This window comes from Gracilinanus agilis, chromosome X (genome assembly GCF_016433145.1).
Source record: "Gracilinanus agilis isolate LMUSP501 chromosome X, AgileGrace, whole genome shotgun sequence".
Taxonomy (NCBI): Eukaryota; Metazoa; Chordata; class Mammalia; order Didelphimorphia; family Didelphidae; genus Gracilinanus; species Gracilinanus agilis.
In genome coordinates, this window is record NC_058136.1 from 72234781 (window position 1) to 72252298 (window position 17518).

The 17518-nt window shown below is 51.0% G+C and overlaps 1 protein-coding gene across 1 annotated transcript in view; it reads left to right on the forward strand.

The window, feature by feature from the left end:
• The window catches only part of LOC123253768 (threonine synthase-like 2), an 89992-nt gene extending 76361 nt beyond the window's left edge, over positions 1 to 13631 (forward strand). The window contains exons 7-8 of the mRNA XM_044682912.1: positions 12542 to 12676; positions 13498 to 13631. Coding sequence (XP_044538847.1) covers positions 12542 to 12676; positions 13498 to 13631 — 269 coding nt within the window. The remainder of the gene's footprint in view (positions 1 to 12541; positions 12677 to 13497) is intronic.
• The last annotated feature ends 3887 nt before the right edge of the window (positions 13632 to 17518 follow it).

Here is a 17518-nt window from a genome sequence, read left to right on the forward strand (position 1 = left end):
CCTTCCCTTCCCTTCCCTTCCCTTCCCTTCCCTTCCCTTCCCTTCCCTTCCCTTCCCTTCCCTTCCCTTCCCTTCCCTTCCCTTCCCTTCCCTTCCCTTCCCTTCCCTTCCCTTCCCTTCCCTTCCCTTCCCTTCCCTTCCCTTCCCTTCCCTTCCCTTCCCTTCCCTTCCCTTCCCTTCCCTTCCCTTCCCTTCCCTTCCCTTCCCTTCCCTTCCCTTCCCTTCCCTTCCCTTCCCTTCCCTTCCCTTCCCTTCCCTTCCCTTCCCTTCCCTTCCCTTCCCTTCCCTTCCCTTCCCTTCCCTTCCCTTCCCTTCCCTTCCCTTCCCTTCCCTTCCCTTCCCTTCCCTTCCCTTCCCTTCCCTTCCCTTCCCTTCCCTTCCCTTCCCTTCCCTTCCCTTCCCTTCCCTTCCCTTCCCTTCCCTTCCCTTCCCTTCCCTTCCCTTCCCTTCCCTTCCCTTCCCTTCCCTTCCCTTCCCTTCCCTTCCCTTCCCTTCCCTTCCCTTCCCTTCCCTTCCCTTCCCTTCCCTTCCCTTCCCTTCCCTTCCCTTCCCTTCCCTTCCCTTCCCTTCCCTTCCCTTCCCTTCCCTTCCCTTCCCTTCCCTTCCCTTCCCTTCCCTTCCCTTCCCTTCCCTTCCCTTCCCTTCCCTTCCCTTCCCTTCCCTTCCCTTCCCTTCCCTTCCCTTCCCTTCCCTTCCCTTCCCTTCCCTTCCCTTCCCTTCCCTTCCCTTCCCTTCCCTTCCCTTCCCTTCCCTTCCCTTCCCTTCCCTTCCCTTCCCTTCCCTTCCCTTCCCTTCCCTTCCCTTCCCTTCCCTTCCCTTCCCTTCCCTTCCCTTCCCTTCCCTTCCCTTCCCTTCCCTTCCCTTCCCTTCCCTTCCCTTCCCTTCCCTTCCCTTCCCTTCCCTTCCCTTCCCTTCCCTTCCCTTCCCTTCCCTTCCCTTCCCTTCCCTTCCCTTCCCTTCCCTTCCCTTCCCTTCCCTTCCCTTCCCTTCCCTTCCCTTCCCTTCCCTTCCCTTCCCTTCCCTTCCCTTCCCTTCCCTTCCCTTCCCTTCCCTTCCCTTCCCTTCCCTTCCCTTCCCTTCCCTTCCCTTCCCTTCCCTTCCCTTCCCTTCCCTTCCCTTCCCTTCCCTTCCCTTCCCTTCCCTTCCCTTCCCTTCCCTTCCCTTCCCTTCCCTTCCCTTCCCTTCCCTTCCCTTCCCTTCCCTTCCCTTCCCTTCCCTTCCCTTCCCTTCCCTTCCCTTCCCTTCCCTTCCCTTCCCTTCCCTTCCCTTCCCTTCCCTTCCCTTCCCTTCCCTTCCCTTCCCTTCCCTTCCCTTCCCTTCCCTTCCCTTCCCTTCCCTTCCCTTCCCTTCCCTTCCCTTCCCTTCCCTTCCCTTCCCTTCCCTTCCCTTCCCTTCCCTTCCCTTCCCTTCCCTTCCCTTCCCTTCCCTTCCCTTCCCTTCCCTTCCCTTCCCTTCCCTTCCCTTCCCTTCCCTTCCCTTCCCTTCCCTTCCCTTCCCTTCCCTTCCCTTCCCTTCCCTTCCCTTCCCTTCCCTTCCCTTCCCTTCCCTTCCCTTCCCTTCCCTTCCCTTCCCTTCCCTTCCCTTCCCTTCCCTTCCCTTCCCTTCCCTTCCCTTCCCTTCCCTTCCCTTCCCTTCCCTTCCCTTCCCTTCCCTTCCCTTCCCTTCCCTTCCCTTCCCTTCCCTTCCCTTCCCTTTCCTTTCCTTCCCTTTTTCCTTTCTTCTCTCCCTCCCTTCCTTCCATCCAGTGAGGGTTAAGTTACACAGGTAGGAAGTGTCTGAAGCCAGACTTGAAAACAGATCCTCCTGACTCCAGGCCTGGGCCCTCTATTCACTGTGCTACCTAGTTGCCCTGAGTTCAGGAGTTCTGAGCTGTCTGTAGTAGAGGACACATTAAGGTATACAGTACCTTGCATTGTAAGGTAACCACTTTACATGTATTGCCATTTTATCTTCACAGAAATCCTGGGAGGTAGGTGCTATTATTAACCCCATTTTACAATTGAGGGAACCCATCCAGACAGAGTTTAAATGGTTGCCAAGGGTAACATAGCTAGGAAGTGTCTGAGGCAGGATTCGAACTCAGGTCTCCAGACTTAAAGTCGAGTCCTCTATCTAAGGTGTCACCTAACTGCTTGCTTATCCAGCAGCTTATCATCTTGGGTATGTTCTTTACGTATCCTGGATAGCAGACCCTCATCAGAGGTATTTGATACCAGCTCTTCCTCATCAGTAACTTTCCTTCTCTGAAGTACTGGGGTTTTCTTTGTAGAAAAATGTTCAATTTCATGTAATCAGAATGATTTCTTCATCTCTTAGGATGATCTCCACTCTATCTGCTTTAGTTAAGAATCCCCCCTTATCCACGGCTATAAATGGTCCCTAATCTTGTTCTCTTTCCATTTTTTTTAGAGATTTTCTCTTTTACATTTGGGTCACATGTCCATTGGAACCTAGACTGGCAGTGGTTTTTAAAAGCATTAGGGGGCAGCTAGTTGGCTCAGTGGATTCAGAGCCAGGCCTAGAGAAAGGAGGTCCTGGGTTCAAATACGGCCTCGGGCTCTTCCTAGCTCGGCGGCCCTGGGCAAGTCACAGAAAGTTCTACCAATTTTTAAATTGTTTTTGTTGTGATTTTGCCTTATTTTTCATTTTGTTGACAGGATTGAGCGAGTTACATTTCTAACTCATTATTTGATGTATATTTTCTTTTTGTGAGGTCTTGAGAATAGTGACTACTAGTCTGCCATCTTGTGCCGGAGCTTGTGGGAGCCGATTGTTAAAATTTCTATGTGGGCATTTACAGTTTGGAAACCAGCAAATGCTATAAGTTAGGACTTGATTTATTGTTTTGTTGATCATCTAGACTTCAGAAATGGATGGTGAAAATGTGAGTAATGAGGATGAAACCTCAAAGTGTAGCTTTTGAGGAGCTGGTTGTTAAATATTTACCAGCACACCCCCAATCTTGTTGGTTTATATATGTTCTCTTATCCTCTCATCTTACACATGAGCAAACTTAAACCCAGGGAATGTTGTGGCAGGGCAGGGCTTGAAGCCCAGGTCTCACTTAACTCCTAGTCTTGTCTAACTAGGTCAGTGATGGTGAAACTTTTAGAGACTGAGTGCTCAAACTGCATCCTCGCGCTGCATGTGAGTCCTGCTGCTTTACCCCAGACAGAGGAGGGAGGAAGCGCTCCCATTGGGCTGCTGGGCAGAGGAGCGGGTGATGGGAGGAACGTCCTCCGGTGTGTGTGGAGAGGAGGAGGGGAGCCCCCTCGGGCATATTCTGGCATATGTGCCATAGGTTCGCCAACATGGAACTAGGGGCTCCACAGTGCCTAGAGCGCTGGGCCCTAGAGTTAAGACGACTTGAATTCCAGTCAAGTTACTTAACCTCTGTTTGCCTCAGTTTCCTCAACTGTAAAATGAAGGTCATAAGAGCATTGTGAGATCAAAGGAGATCATATTTATAAAGCATTTGGCACAGTGTCTGGCATCTAGTGGGTGCTTAATAAATGCATCAAATAAATAAATAAATAAAGGTACTAAATGAATCCCGTTCCTCTCCCTTCCCTTTTCCTCATTCCACCATGCTATCCATTTCCTTGAATTGCAGCGTGTCATAGGGCAAACCACTTGTGTCCTCCGAACCTCTATCTGGAAATCCAGGAATGGTAACGGAGCCAAGATAATCAATGGGTGAGCAGCTCAATTCTCCCTCTGGGGTGCAGAGCAGGGAGGAAACGGAGGCAGGTCCTTCTGGACATTCTGAAGAGGGGCAAAAAGAAGCCACTGTTCCCCGGGGCTCCGTCCCCCAGCTCTAGGACCCTCGGAGTAAGGCAAGGCCATCAATTTCTCTTGGAAGGCCCAACTTGGCCAGCAGGCTGTTGTTATTAATTGACTTGGAGTGTGTCTGGTGCTGGGAGTGACAAGGTTGGCCTCTGTTTGGATTAGGCATTGTTCTGAGTTAAATGGTAGGAAGAGGGACCCAAGCTGGGCCCTGCGGCCCCCTAATAGGGCCCATTCTTTGGGTGGTAGAGAAGGAAACCAAGCACTTGATATGTGGTTCCTATTGTGTCTGCCCAGAATACGGAGAGAATGGGAGGGCTTCCAACCTGCTGGGGTGGCTGGACCTTCTATTGTGGGTGAGCCCAAGGGATTCCCTGCCCTACTTCTCCCCCTGATCACCCTCCCCCTCTCCAAGGGGGTGGAAGAAATCCTTCCCCGATGCCCGAAATTAGGAATTCATTCTAATCTAAGAAATTCGAGATTCATTCCTTTGGATAAGTATGATTCCCCTGGAGAGTCTTCTTTGAAAATGGGCATATCTCATGGGGTGAGGAGGGGAGAGAGTTACCAGGTAAGAGGAAAGGGGCAGCCGAGTATTTGGGCCTGGGGAGGGCTGCTGAAGAGCTGGAATAATAGAATAATAGTGGCTATCTCAGTTATGATGATGATGATGATGATGACGATGCCATTAAAGTTTGAAATCATACTTCGAGACACCCTCTCTAAGCCTGCAAAGCATTTGCTACAAATTACCTGATCGGAGCCCACCAGAACCCCAGGAAGGGACTACCAAGATATTTGTCCCTATTTTACATGAGGAGACTGAAATCCAGGGAGGTTTGGACGTGGCCGTGGTCTTTATAGCTGGCCCGGGTCAGAGGTGGGATCTGAACCCAGGTCTTCCTCACTTCAAACCCAGTTTTACCGAGGACCCGTGTCCGTGTCCCCTCATTTTTATTCCCACCCGTGGAAGGGACAGGCCAAGTTAGCCAAACCCAGTAAAGGGGCCAGGCCGGGGAGTCTCAAGTCACACAAGGTTGGCAGTGGAAGGGGTCATAGCTAGGGATGGGTTGGAGCTAGGAGAGCTGATTGTTAAACATGGCAGTTGCTACACATGGTTTGTCTAAAGAAACTGTAAATAATGGAGATAGATAAGACTTAAAAGTGGTTGTGGGAGACTAAGCCTATCGTTAAGCATGTGCCACATTCACCACTTTGGCCCTAGTGACCTCAGGCCTCCTTTGGCCCTGCCTGCCCCATCTTGGATCCTATATACTACCTGCTGGGGCAGCTCTAATATCCCTGTGCTTTTCCTGTATAGCTATGGAGAAAACTCGTCCTGTCCATTTTGATCATTGTCAGCACGGCCCTTTTTACATGTCACTCACACTTGGGGAATAAGCCCACTTTTCTGGGAGCTAGACAGAGCAGGTACCATCTCTATTTTACAGATGGGGAAATTGAGATCCAGAGAGGGAAAATGATCTGCCCAAGGTCACACTGATAGAAAGTGGCAGAACTAGGACTGATGCAGGTCCTGGGCTCTTTTCGCTAAATCATTCTGTCACATCTTTCCAATCCCTTACCAAGAAAACATTTGGCTATGAATGCCATAGTCATTTGAATGAATGAATGAATGAATGGGTTAGTAAATTAATGAATAATTGAGGGAATGAATGAGTTAGCAAATTAATGAATGATTGAGGGAATGAATGAGTTAATAAATTAATGAATTATTGAGGAATGAATGGTTTAGTAAATTAATGAATGATTGAGGGAATGAATGAGTTAATTAATGAATTATTGAGGAATGAATGATTTAGTAAATTAATGGATGATTGAGGGAATGAATTAGTAAATTAATAAATGAGGGAATGAATGAATGAGTTATTAAGTTAATGAATTAATGAATGAAAGAATGAAAAACATTTATGGATAGGACCAGGGGCAAAAATTTGGCTCACTGATTTTTGCGTGGTCTTTTTAAAAATTCCATTCCAAGGATGCAGATGCGAAAACAAGGAGTCCCTGTCTGCAAACTTACGTTCTAGGAGTGGTGGCCAGGGAGGGGGATTTTCCTTTGCTGGAATGTCAAGAGGGAGTTGGGGTGACTCACACTTTTTCAGGATAGACAACCAGGGATGATCTGGGAAATGTGGCTGTCCACATCCAGGGGGACCATAGGCTGGATGACTGGTCAACCAAGTAGAGTGTAGAACAGTGTTGGCTGCCAGGCAGTTTTCCTGTGGCCTCCATTTGTCACAGTTATTGTTAAGTCAGTCATGTCCAACTCTCTGTAACCGTCTTTAGACTTTTGCCAACTCATTTTACAGATGAGTAAACTGAGGCCAAAAGGGTGAAGCAAATTGCCCAAAGTCATTCAGCTAGGAAGTGTCTAAGATCACATTTGAACTCAGATCTTGCTGACTCCAAGCTCGGCACTCCATCCACGGTGCCACTTGGCTGTCCCAATTGTCACAGTAACCACCAGAATACCATTTCTGGCCCAGCCACCTAGATTTCTTTCTTTTTTTTTTTTAATATTTTATTTTTTTAGAAAAATTTTCCATGGTTACATGATTCTTGTTTTTACTTTCCCCTTCACCTCCCATTATCCCCTGCCCCATATCCAACACACATTTCCCCTGGTTTTAACATGTGTGCTCAATCAAGACTTATTTCCATATTATTGATAGTTGCCCTGGTGTGGTCATTTAATGTCACATCCCCAACCATGTCCACCTCAACCCATGTGTTCAAGCAGTTGTTTTTCTTCTGTGTTTCCTCTCCTGCAGTTCTTCCTCTGAATGTGGGTAGCATCTTTTCCATAAATCCCTCAGAATTGTCCTGGGTCATTGCATTGTTGCTAGTACAGAAGTCCATTACATTCGATTTTACCACAGTGTATTGGTCTCTGTGTACAATGTTCTTTTGGCTCTGCTCCTTTCACTCTGCATCAGTTCCTGGAGATCTTTCCAGTTCACATGGAATTCCTCCAGTTCTTTATTCCTTTTAGCACAATAGTATTCCATCACCAGCATATACCACAATTTATTCAGCCATTCCAGGTCCTGGGTTCAAATCCGGCCTCAGACACTTCCCAGCTGTGTGACCCTGGGCAAGTCACTTCACTCCCTTTGCCTAGCCCTTAGTATTCTTCTGCCTTGGAGCCAATAGTTAGTAAGGATTCTAAGACAGAAGGTGATGGGTTAAAAATATAAAGCTTAGGAATGATTATGAGAGGGCAGAGGCAAAGAGGATTGCCTCAGGAAACACGGGCAATATAGAAACCAATGATGGCAATACAGCTTAGTAGAAGGGGGAAAAATGTGGCCCAGGAGGGAGGAGGTCCAGCAGAGGAGAAAATCCGACCTAAGCCGTCAGCAAATGAGAAGAATGGATTGCCTGGACCGAGACAAAATTGAATAGTAACGTAAACACCTAGTTTGGGGCCAGAATGATCAAATGCACCGCCAGGAGAGGAAAGAGGCATAGCTAGCCAAGGTTGTATGAAAAAAATCTGTGGGGTTTAGTGGACCACAAGCTCAAACTGAAAAATCACTGGCTGGATTCCATATGTGCTGGGTATTTCGAACATGCGGGGTCCTGTGGTCCTCTGCTCTGCTCAGACCACATCTTAGGAAGGCTGCCGAAAAAAATGGAGAGCCTGGGACAGTGAGGACATCAGAGACCATAGCACAGGGAATCAATGTGAAGGATTTGGTTGTCCTTAAGCATTAGAGGAGGGATTGGGCTAGTTCTGCTTGACCCTAGAGGGTAGAACCGGGAGTGATGAAGGGAGAGTTGTAGAGCTGCGTCAGCTGATTGCATGACCCTAGTTAAATCACTTGACTTCTGATTCCTTCTCTGTCCAATGAAGGGTTCATTTCAGCTTTTATGAATCTTTATTTCTGGATATCCACTAAGTGACCTTGGCTAAGTCATTTCCTTTACTGTGAATTTTTCTGTCAAAGGGGCCTTCACCAAGACCCTTCTACTTCCATTGCAACCCCAGTGGAGAAAAGTCTTGGGGATGGAGGGGGCAGGGCTGCAAGGAAGTACAGAATAATGAGTTGAAGAGGAAGAGAAAAGAGAAAGAGAGATACCGAGGGGCCTTTTGTGACCCCGGTGGGCCTAAATATTTAGTTCTGTGTGTCTGTTGCTAAAAACAGTTGAGATTCTGGATTCAGCGCAGGCCCGGTCCTGATGTGGGTCCCATGGTCTCCATGAGTCAGGGGCTGGAAGCAGTGACAGGCTAAATTAAACAGGCGGGAGGAGCCAGCTGCTGGGTTCCCACTCTCTCCAGGCCTTTCCCAGCCACCCACACACTGCCCAAATCAGGCCCAGGTTTTCATTGGCCCCCAAGAAGGGGGGAGGGAAGGGGATGGAATGAGGGAGATACCGTGAGGAAAGCAGGATGCTTCCCATGGTGGAAGGAGGACAAGGGCCTGGGTTCAGATCCCAGCTCAGCTACTCATAGGCAGGTTGACACATCCTTGGACAAAACCCTTCCCCTTTCTTGGTCTCAGTTTCCCTCTGTGTAAATCAAGGTATACTGGAGGACACGTCAATGGAGTTCCTGTTTAAAGAGCAGCAAGGGGGCCAGATGGCTGGAAGAGAGTGCAGGGAGGAGTAGAATGTAAGAAAGTTCCAAGGAGGGAAGGGCCAGGGCCAAAAGGGCTACTCCATATAGCTCCAGACTGGGAATACTGAGCCCCAGATGGAAGTTTCTGTCCTCGAGCTCTCATTCGATCAACGGAGGTGACACATCCCCATGTAAGCATGCAAAATTGGCACTTTTCCAGGAGGGTGTGGGAGGAGGCCTTAGGAGCTGGGGGCATCATGGAAGGCCTCCTGGAGGAGGTGTGCCTCAAGCTGAGCTTCAAAGGAAACCCAAGGTTCTCAAAAGAGGGTTCTAAAAATTCCAGACCTGGGGCACTACAATAGAAATGCTCACTGAGAAAATTTACCAAGTGGCTCTTAGGAGCTGGCTCCAGCACACCTCTGCCTTTCCTCAATTCCATTCTGCCCCCTGACTGGGGTATGCCTGGGACTTCAGGCCTGCCACTCATCACTCTAGGCTTTTATCTCTGCCATTGATATGCCATGTGTTCTTGGCTTTCAAGCGCCTTTACGATCTGGCCCCTGCCTCCCTGGAACCTTCTTGTATTCTACTCCCCTCTGCCCTGTGATTTGCCACTTGCACTATATTTCTCTGGTGTGTACTCACATTGTCATCCCATTCCCAGCATCTTGGTTTTCCCTTTCTCCATATCCCCAACACTCTGAAAGGGACCTGACCTATTTGTGATAAACAGTTAATTAAATAATGTTTTCTGCTTAATTGATCGATCCCCTCTCCAGACCCCCTCAGTTTACCTGTCTTGAAAACTTTGGCAAAGATCCTAGCCTTAGTGGCTGCAGTGAGAGTCCCCGGGGCAGGGGGGGGGGGAGGAGGACAGGCCAAGTGCCATCTCCAGGGAAGCTGCTGCTATGAGCTGAGTGCCAGACTCCAGTGGCTCATGTGGTCAGAAGGGTCTGCCAGCCAGTCTTCTGCTGCCTGCTTCCAGCCCAACCCTCCCTCCACCCGCCTTGGGAAGGGGTCATTTAGGCTTAGGTTCAGATGGAGAACTTCTTCAGTACAGAGCAAACAGGCGGACAATCAGACTCTCCAAGGAGGACTCATCAGGCCTTTCCTGATTAGACAGGAGAGGGGGTGGAGAGCAAAGTCCCGAGCCTATTCCAAGAAGCCAACATTGGCCACACACTCCCTCACTAGAGGAGAGGCCCGGCTTCCCTTCTCTTTCACTTGGGGCTTTCACCTTGAACAACAAAGACTTGCCTTGAGGAAAATGATTTGTTTCTCCTCCTTGCCTCGGTCCTGGGGGCTTCCAGGCCAGTCTCAAAGTCTTGGAGCAGGCCCCTTATGGAGGAAGAAGGCCCCAGTCAGGCAGATAAAGGAATTCCGGACATTATGCCTGGCCTTCCCTTAAGCCTTATGACATAGGATTTCCTTTTCAGGGGAGTAAATAGCTTGAAGGTTGTTTGGCAGGAGTTGGTGAGCATGTATTTCCAACCCCCAGCCCATCACCCAAAAAAGGGAGAAAGTCAAGCCTTCACCTCTGGATTGGGACCGGCCCTACTCTGACCTCAAAGCTCTCAGCTGGCCTCCATCCAGCTGCATCAGAGAGTTTTGAATTCAGATCCTTAATTTGACCATCTATTAAAACCTCAGGTGTCGTGGATTCGAAGGGCCTTTCTAGGTCTGTGTTTCCTAATCTGAGACATGAGGATGGTGGCCTGGAGGATTCTAAAGTCCCTTAAGAGTTTGGAAAGCAAACAGTCTCAGTTGTAAGGTCCCTGGCAACCCTGACCATCCGTTGCAAGATTCCCCCTATCCCTGACCGTCTCTGTGCTGAGGACCTTCTTTTTTGAAATCCTCACCTTCCATCTTAGAATCAATCCTGTGTATCGGCTCCAAGGCAGAAGAGCGGAAAGGGTAGGCAATGGGGGTCAAGTGACTTGCCCAGGGTCACACGGCTGGGAAGTATCTGAGGCTGGCTTTGAACCCAGGACCTCCGGTCTCTAGGCCTGGCTCTCCATCCACTGAGCTACCCAGCTGCCCCCCCCTTTTTTTTAAACCCTTAACTTCTGTGTATTGGCTCCTTGGTGGAAGAGTGGTAAGGGTAGGCAATGGGGGTCAAGTGACTTGCCCAGGGTCACACGGCTGGGAAGTGTCTGAGGCCCGATTTGAACCCAGGACCTCCCGTCTCTGGGCCTGGCTCTCCATCCACCGAGCCACCGGGCTGCCCCCTTTGAGGTTCTTCTTAGACCTGATCATCTCTGTTCTAAGATCCCTCCTAGCCCTGACCATCTCTGTCCTGAGGTCCTCCTTAGCCCAGCCCTCCTTTGTTCCAGGGTTCCCACTGCATCTGTTAGTGACTCTTCTGAGATTCCCCGAAGGTTTGACGTTCTCTGTTCTCTGTTCTAAAGGCCTCTTTGAAGAATGAAATGGGGGCAAAGGAGGAAAACTTAGGGAGGAAGAGGTGGTTTTTCAGCTGGAGGGGGATAAGGGAAAGGGCGGACAGAAGGGAGGGAGTTCTAGGCACGCGCGCCCTGAATTGGGGAACGTTCCGTAAGCTCAGCTTGCGTGTCCTGTGGTGTGTGGCCAGGGAATGGCGGGGAGCTAAGGTAGGGTGGAGTCAATGCGGGGAGGGCCACGGATGCTAGCGAGCAAGGAGAGCTGCCGTGTTCTCCTGTAGGCAGTGGGAAGCTGATGGAGGTGGCGGAGAGCGATCGGGGAGCCGGTCTTTGGAAAGGTTCTTGTGGCGGCCAAGAAGACCAAACTCGGAAGACACTGAAAAACCACTTGAAATGGAAGCTCGGAGCTGCCCGGAATGCGCCTGTCAACTGATCAGGACATTCCCTTCCCAACAGGAATGTCTAGCCGGGCCCCGCTGTTCTAGCTCTGCAGGACCCCCCCCCCCCCCGGCTGTTTATTTACATCCATTTTCCTGCCTTATGGGAGCTTCAGCAGGTTTTAGAGGCTCAGACCAGTGCCGGTGTTCAGTGCATCTCCCTGAAATCCAGCCTCCACGCACCTTCCTCCCACCGTTCCTGGGGCCAAACAGAACAATTCATTTACAGGACCGTCCTAGAACACTGGCGCGAGGAGGAGCAGGACCACCCTTAGCCTTCATGTTAAACACCCCAATTGATTCAAGAGATAATAGGATCCAGGGCAGCTGGGTGGCTCAGTGGATGGACGGGAGGTCCTGGGTTCCAATCCAACCTCAGACACTTCCCAGCTGGGTGACCCTGGGCAAGTCACTTGACCCCCATTGCCCAGCCCTTCCTATTCTTCTGCCTTGGAGCCGATACACAGGATTGATTCTAAGATGGAAGGTAAAAGGATATAATAGGATCATAGCTATTGAGCATAGTTATTAGGCAAGGACCCGAAAGATCATGTGGCCCAAGTCCCAAGGGAGGCCTCAGAGGTTAAAGGGACTTGGCCAAGGCGATTCAGGAGACAGGGAAGCAGCAGCAAAGGCAGAATCCAAGTCAAAGCCTGCAGCTCCTCAGTGTTTCTTCTCCAAAGACCCTACAAGTGGGGATTAACCCTTCAAAGGCTGGGTAGCCCCATTTCCTGCATCACTCCCCTCTCTGGGTCTCAGTCTCTTTATCTGAAAAATGGGAGAGTGATAGCAGATCATCTCAAAGGTCTCTTCCAGCTCTAACGCTCTTGAGTCTGAAATGCTCTGCCCGTCCTTCTCCCGCTATCACCCTGTGAGTCTACGGTGTCTGTGCACTTGGGAGGAGAGCCTTGTTTCCTTCACCTTTTCCAGCCACTGAGTCAGCTTTCCTAGAAAGGGGAGGACAAGGGGGCTCGGCCTTCTTGGCCTTTTCCACCCATTTCTTTGTCATCATCTCCTTCCCCTTTTTAGGCACCATCTCTGACCATCCAAATAAAGCCTAGATGCCCCGATGTGATGTGAAAGGGCTTTTTTAACCCTTCCTTCCACCTTAGGCTCAATACTGTGCATTGGCTCCAAGGCAGAGGAACGGTAAGGGTTAGGCAGCGGGAGTGAAGTGACTTGCCCAGGGTCACCCGGCTGGAAAGTATCTGAGGCCGGATCGGAACCCAGGACCTCCCAACTGCAGACCTAAGACTATCCACTGTGAGCCACCTAGCTACCCCTCATGATAGTTTCTCTTGAACCACCAGGCGTTGGTCCATTCTGGCCCCAAGTAGGGTGGCTTCCCAAGTTTGGGGATGGGGCAGCTCTAGCCCACTTATCACGCCCTGATGCCAAGGAGGCAGACAAGGCTCCCGCTGCCATCTGCTTCTTCATGGGACCTTTCCTTCCAGGCTTCCTGCTGCCATATGGTGTGTTGAGCTGGGAAGAGTCTGAAGCCAGACTTTGTGAGCCCATTTGGGGTGTTCTTGGTAAGATACTGGAGTACTTGGCCATTTCCTTTTCCAGTTCATTTTGCAGAGGAGGAAACGGAGGCAAACAAGGTGAAGTGACTTGCTCAGGGTCACACGGCCAGGAAGTGGCCAGGGCAGGATTTAAACTCAGATTTTCCTGGAATAAATACATGCTGACTGATGCTTTGGGACTGGACGTGGAATCTGGACTACTCGGGTTCCAATCTGCTCAGGTACTTATGAGCCGTGTGACCCCAAATAAGTCATTTCCCTTCTCTGGGCCTCAGTTTTCTTCTCTGTCAAACAAGGGAACTGAACTTGCTGAACTCTGAGGGCTGTTCCAGCTCCACATCTAGCAATCTCTGAAGCTCTGTCCAAGGCTCGGTAGCCACGGATGCAGGCTGTAACGTCTCCTCGTCCGTTCCGCCCATGTGCCTCGTGGAAGGCTGCCCTTCCCACCGCGCCGGGCCATCATTCCCTCTCGCTTGCCCGCTATCGTGCCGAGGCGAGGGGAGCCGCGTTTCACAGACTGTCCTTCCTGCCCTTTGTCTCTGCGGTTCTCGGTGGGAAGTGGCCCACCTCTGACTCAGTTCTCCCACGTGGCTTTCCATGGTCCTTTGGGTGACTTTTCACTGTGTTTCTTCAGAAGCTGCGATATTTATGGCCATCCAGCCTCGCTGCAGGAACGAACCTTTGTTTCAGGAAGAAGCTTCAGTTTCAAGAGCCAGCCTGGCCGGCTCCCGCCCTGACTCACTTTCCTGTAGGCTGTCTGCCCCCAGCAGAGCAGCGCTACAGCTTGTTCGTTCAGCTGCCCATCGTCACTGACCCTGGTGGCGTCAAACGCTCACTGAAATGGGCCTGCAGGACACCCATAGTAGGGGGCAGCTGGGTGGCTAAGCGGATAGAGACCTAGACCTAGGGATGGGGGGGCCTCAGTTCCAATCCGGCCTCAGACACTTCCCAGCTGGGTGACCCTGGGCAAGTCACTTGACCCCCATGGCCCACCCTTACCAATCTTCTGCCTTGAAACTAATACACAGTATTGATTCTAAGGATTAAAAAAAAAAAAAGAATACCACATACTGACATTATCTATGGCAGGGATTCCCAAAGTGGGCGCCACCGCCCCCTGCTGGGTGCTGCAGCGATCAGGGTGGGGCGGTGACGGCCACAGGTGCATTTAGCTTTCCTATTCATTGCTATTAAAATCTTAAAAAGTTAATTCCCAGGGGGCCAAGTGATATTTTTTCTGGAAAGGGGGCGGCAGGCCACAAAAGTTTGGGAACCGCTGCTCTAGGTTATATTCTATTTTTGTTTAGTTTAGTAAATAGCCTTCAGTTCCATTTTCAGCTTCTTGGGGCCATTTGACTGACACCTTCAGTCACGACCACTCGTATTCTTCCTGCACTTCAATTTTCCAGTTCATTCATTCATTCATTCATTTATTTTTAAACCCTTAACTTCTGTGTATTGGCTCCTAGGTGGGAGAGTGGTCAGGGTGGGCCATGGGGGTCAAGTGACTTGCCCAGGGTCACCCAGCTAGGAAGTGTCTGAGGCTGGATTTGAACCCAGGACCTCCTGTCTCTAGGCCTGGCTCTCCATCCACAGAGGTACCAGGGGCCCCCTGGTTATTCTCCCAAGTATCTGGTAGAGACAAGAAAGCAAAGGGAGAGCGTGGCGGTCTCCAGGCTTCTCTGGGGGTTTGGTTCTGGGGGTTTGGTTCGGTCCCTCCAGCTTCCACTATCTTCCCCCTTTTGCAGCTCCCTCGGTGCAGCCGCCCCAGTGCGGGCCTCCTCCGTGTCTGCTTGGCCTGCTCCAGCTGCTTTTCCCATCCCAGCTCTGGTGAAGCGTCATTTCTGCCTCCTCAGGCAGCACATGCAAGAGAGCGAAGTGCCTGGAGTCCCGAGGTGGGAAGTGGGGGCTCCCCCCGCTCCGTGCTATAGAAAAGAGTCCCTTCTAAAAGCCTTCCCAGAGCTTTTCCATCCATGATAATGATAAAACCATCCCAGCGTGCTGTACCCAGGCCTCGCGTGAACTCCCTGCTAGGCACTGGGGCGGGGGGACAGCCCGGGCAGCCAGTGGCTCGCTCTCTGAGCTTCCCTCCAGGGCAGCCCCATGCCAAGGGCCTGCTGGGAAAGTTGAACAAAATCAATAAAACTGGAATCGAACCCAGACCAGGTTCCCAGGTGGGCTTCTCCATCTAGCCACAGCCAGAGTGAGACTCCCCTGGCCTGGATTCTCTGCCCAGAGAAGCTAGAAGTCCGGGGGAGGAGGCAGCCAGTGCCGTGTAAAAGGAAATGCAGCCAGGCCCAGAGACAGGAAGTTCTGAGTTTGTATGGGACCTCGGACCCTCTGGGCGGCCCTGGGCAAGTCACCGAACCGACCCCCATTGCCTAGCCCTTGTCGCTCTTCACTTTGGAGCTAGCACACAGCACTGATTCTAAGATGGAGGTAAGGGCTTTAAAAATGAAAAGAACATGTAGTACAAAGAGAAAGAGTACAAGTGTGAAAAAGGCGTTTAGGGGACACCAGCAGGAGGGAAAATGCTTCATGCAAACGGGACCTCTCTGTATGGTGGTGACATATTGGGAGATAGCCTGGCGTGGCGGCTGGGGCATTGGATTTGAAGACAGCACCTCTGTGTCTGTCCCTGGGAGCCTCAGTTTCCCGATCTGTAAAATGGGGCACCTATGTCCCTGGGTGGCCGTCTAACGATTCTCTCCTGGTTATGTTCTCGTTCCCTCTTGTACTGGGGGAGGCTGCTGGTCCTGGAGCAGCTGCAAAGCTCCCTGCTCAGGGGCCAGGCCCTGGGGCTGCGCTCATGCCACAGAGAGGCGCCCCCTCCCCCTTCCCTCCCACTTTAAGCATCTGTTGCTGGTTCTTAGGTTTCCTTTGACCCCAGCGTTTCTCCAGGGCTGGCTGTCTAGAAAGGAGCTCCTCCTCCTCCGCCAAATGCCCCTCAGTGTGACGTGTTCCAGGTTGGCTCCTTGTAGGGTCAGGTAGCAGCTGCGCCCCCCCCCCCCCCCCCCCGGGTCCTCTTGCAGAGCCCGGCTGGCCCTTCCTTAGCTTCTGGTCCAGGGGAGACTGCCAGGACAGGTGACCCATGGCAGAGCTCCCAGGAAGTGGCTCCTGGCCTGGGCAGTGAGAGGGGACCTTGAAAGAGGTCCTGCCTGTGGGGGACACATGGGTGCAGCTCCTCCACCTTCAGCCCAGCCCAGGAAGTGCATGCTGGGAGCCAGCAGAGACTTCCACCACCGCCCATACTCCAGCCAAATACCCAGAAATGGGGCGGGAGTGGGGGGGGGCCTTAGAACCTTGACTGGCATAGATGAGAGATCCATAAGGTCAGAGATTCAGTGCCTGAGGGGACCTTAGATCAGCAAGGCCATCTCCCTCATCTCAGAGGACAGGAAGTGACTTGCCCAAGGTCCCACGGGTAGTAAATAGCAGAGACGGAATTCGAATGTGGGACCTTCCACTCCAAATCCAGAACTCTTTGGTAGTCTCAGTATCATAATTATTGAATAATTCAATAGTGAGCAAATATTGTAGACTCAGTCAATGTTGAGCCTTTAGTAACTGCCTACTGGGTGCCAGGCACATGGAACGCATGCGTCGTTTTTGTGCCCTGGACCCCTTTGACGGTCTGGGGAAGCCTGGGGGCCGGACCTCTTCTCAGTGATCACAGCTCAAAAGAAAAGCCTTAGGGGCAGCTGGGTAGCTCAGTGGATGGAGAGTCAGGCCTAGAGACGGGAGGTCCTGGGTTCAAATCCGGCCTCAGACACTTCCCAGCCGTGTGACCCTGGGCAAGTCACTTGACCCCCATTGCCCACCCTGACCACTCTTCTGCCTTGGAGCCAATACACAGTAGTGATTCTAAGACAGAAGGTGAGGGGGTTTTTCTAAAAAAATAAACATTTTGAAAAATGTTCACCTTAATCCAGCCACAGCTAGTGGTGATGTAGTGGATAAAGTACCAGGCCTTGAGTCAGGAAGACCTGAGTTCAAATGTAGCCTCAGACCATTAGTAGCTGGGTGACCCTGAGCAAGTCACTTATCCCTGCTTGACTCAGTTTCTTCATCTGTAAAATGAACTGGATAAGGAAGGAGCAAGCTGCACCAGCATCTTTGCCAAGAAAACCCCAAAAAGGAGTCACGAAGAGTTGGACACCCCAGAAATCACTCAACTACGTGTACCCAGAAGGTGCTTAATGCTCACTAAGCTTGTGCCCACGTCGATTGGACTCTGGCATGCTCTACTCTGCAGCTAGGAAGACGGGAAGGAAGGGGCCAGTGCAGGAGTGTATTTCTGTGCCCTGAGCCCCAACCCAGTGGAGGTAGGAGGGGTTTCGGTCCAGGGCGGGGGCCAGGCAGCAGGTAAGCTAGCCATGGACCGTGGACCCATCTGGTGCCCTTAGCATTGCTGGCAGCCCCCACCCAAGGGAAACTCTATTCTTTGGGCCAGTGGGATAGAATAGAATAAGTAAGCAATAACAGCAAACATACTCAACGTTAATAAATAAGAATGTATTAAGACGACAGAATCAAATGAATTGAAAATATAGTGATCATAATGAAATAGCATTTTAATAGAAATTTAAAGGTTGGGAGACTCTGTGATCTCATCTGATCCTCACAATAAGCCTATGGGGTGGGTGCCATTATTAGCCCCATTTTATAGATGAGCAAACAATTGGCTCATCGAGGCTAAGTGACTTGCCTACGGTCATATAGGTAGCAGGATTCGAACTAGGGTCTTCCTGGCATCAAGACTGGTGTTAGAATCACTATGGCAAGCTG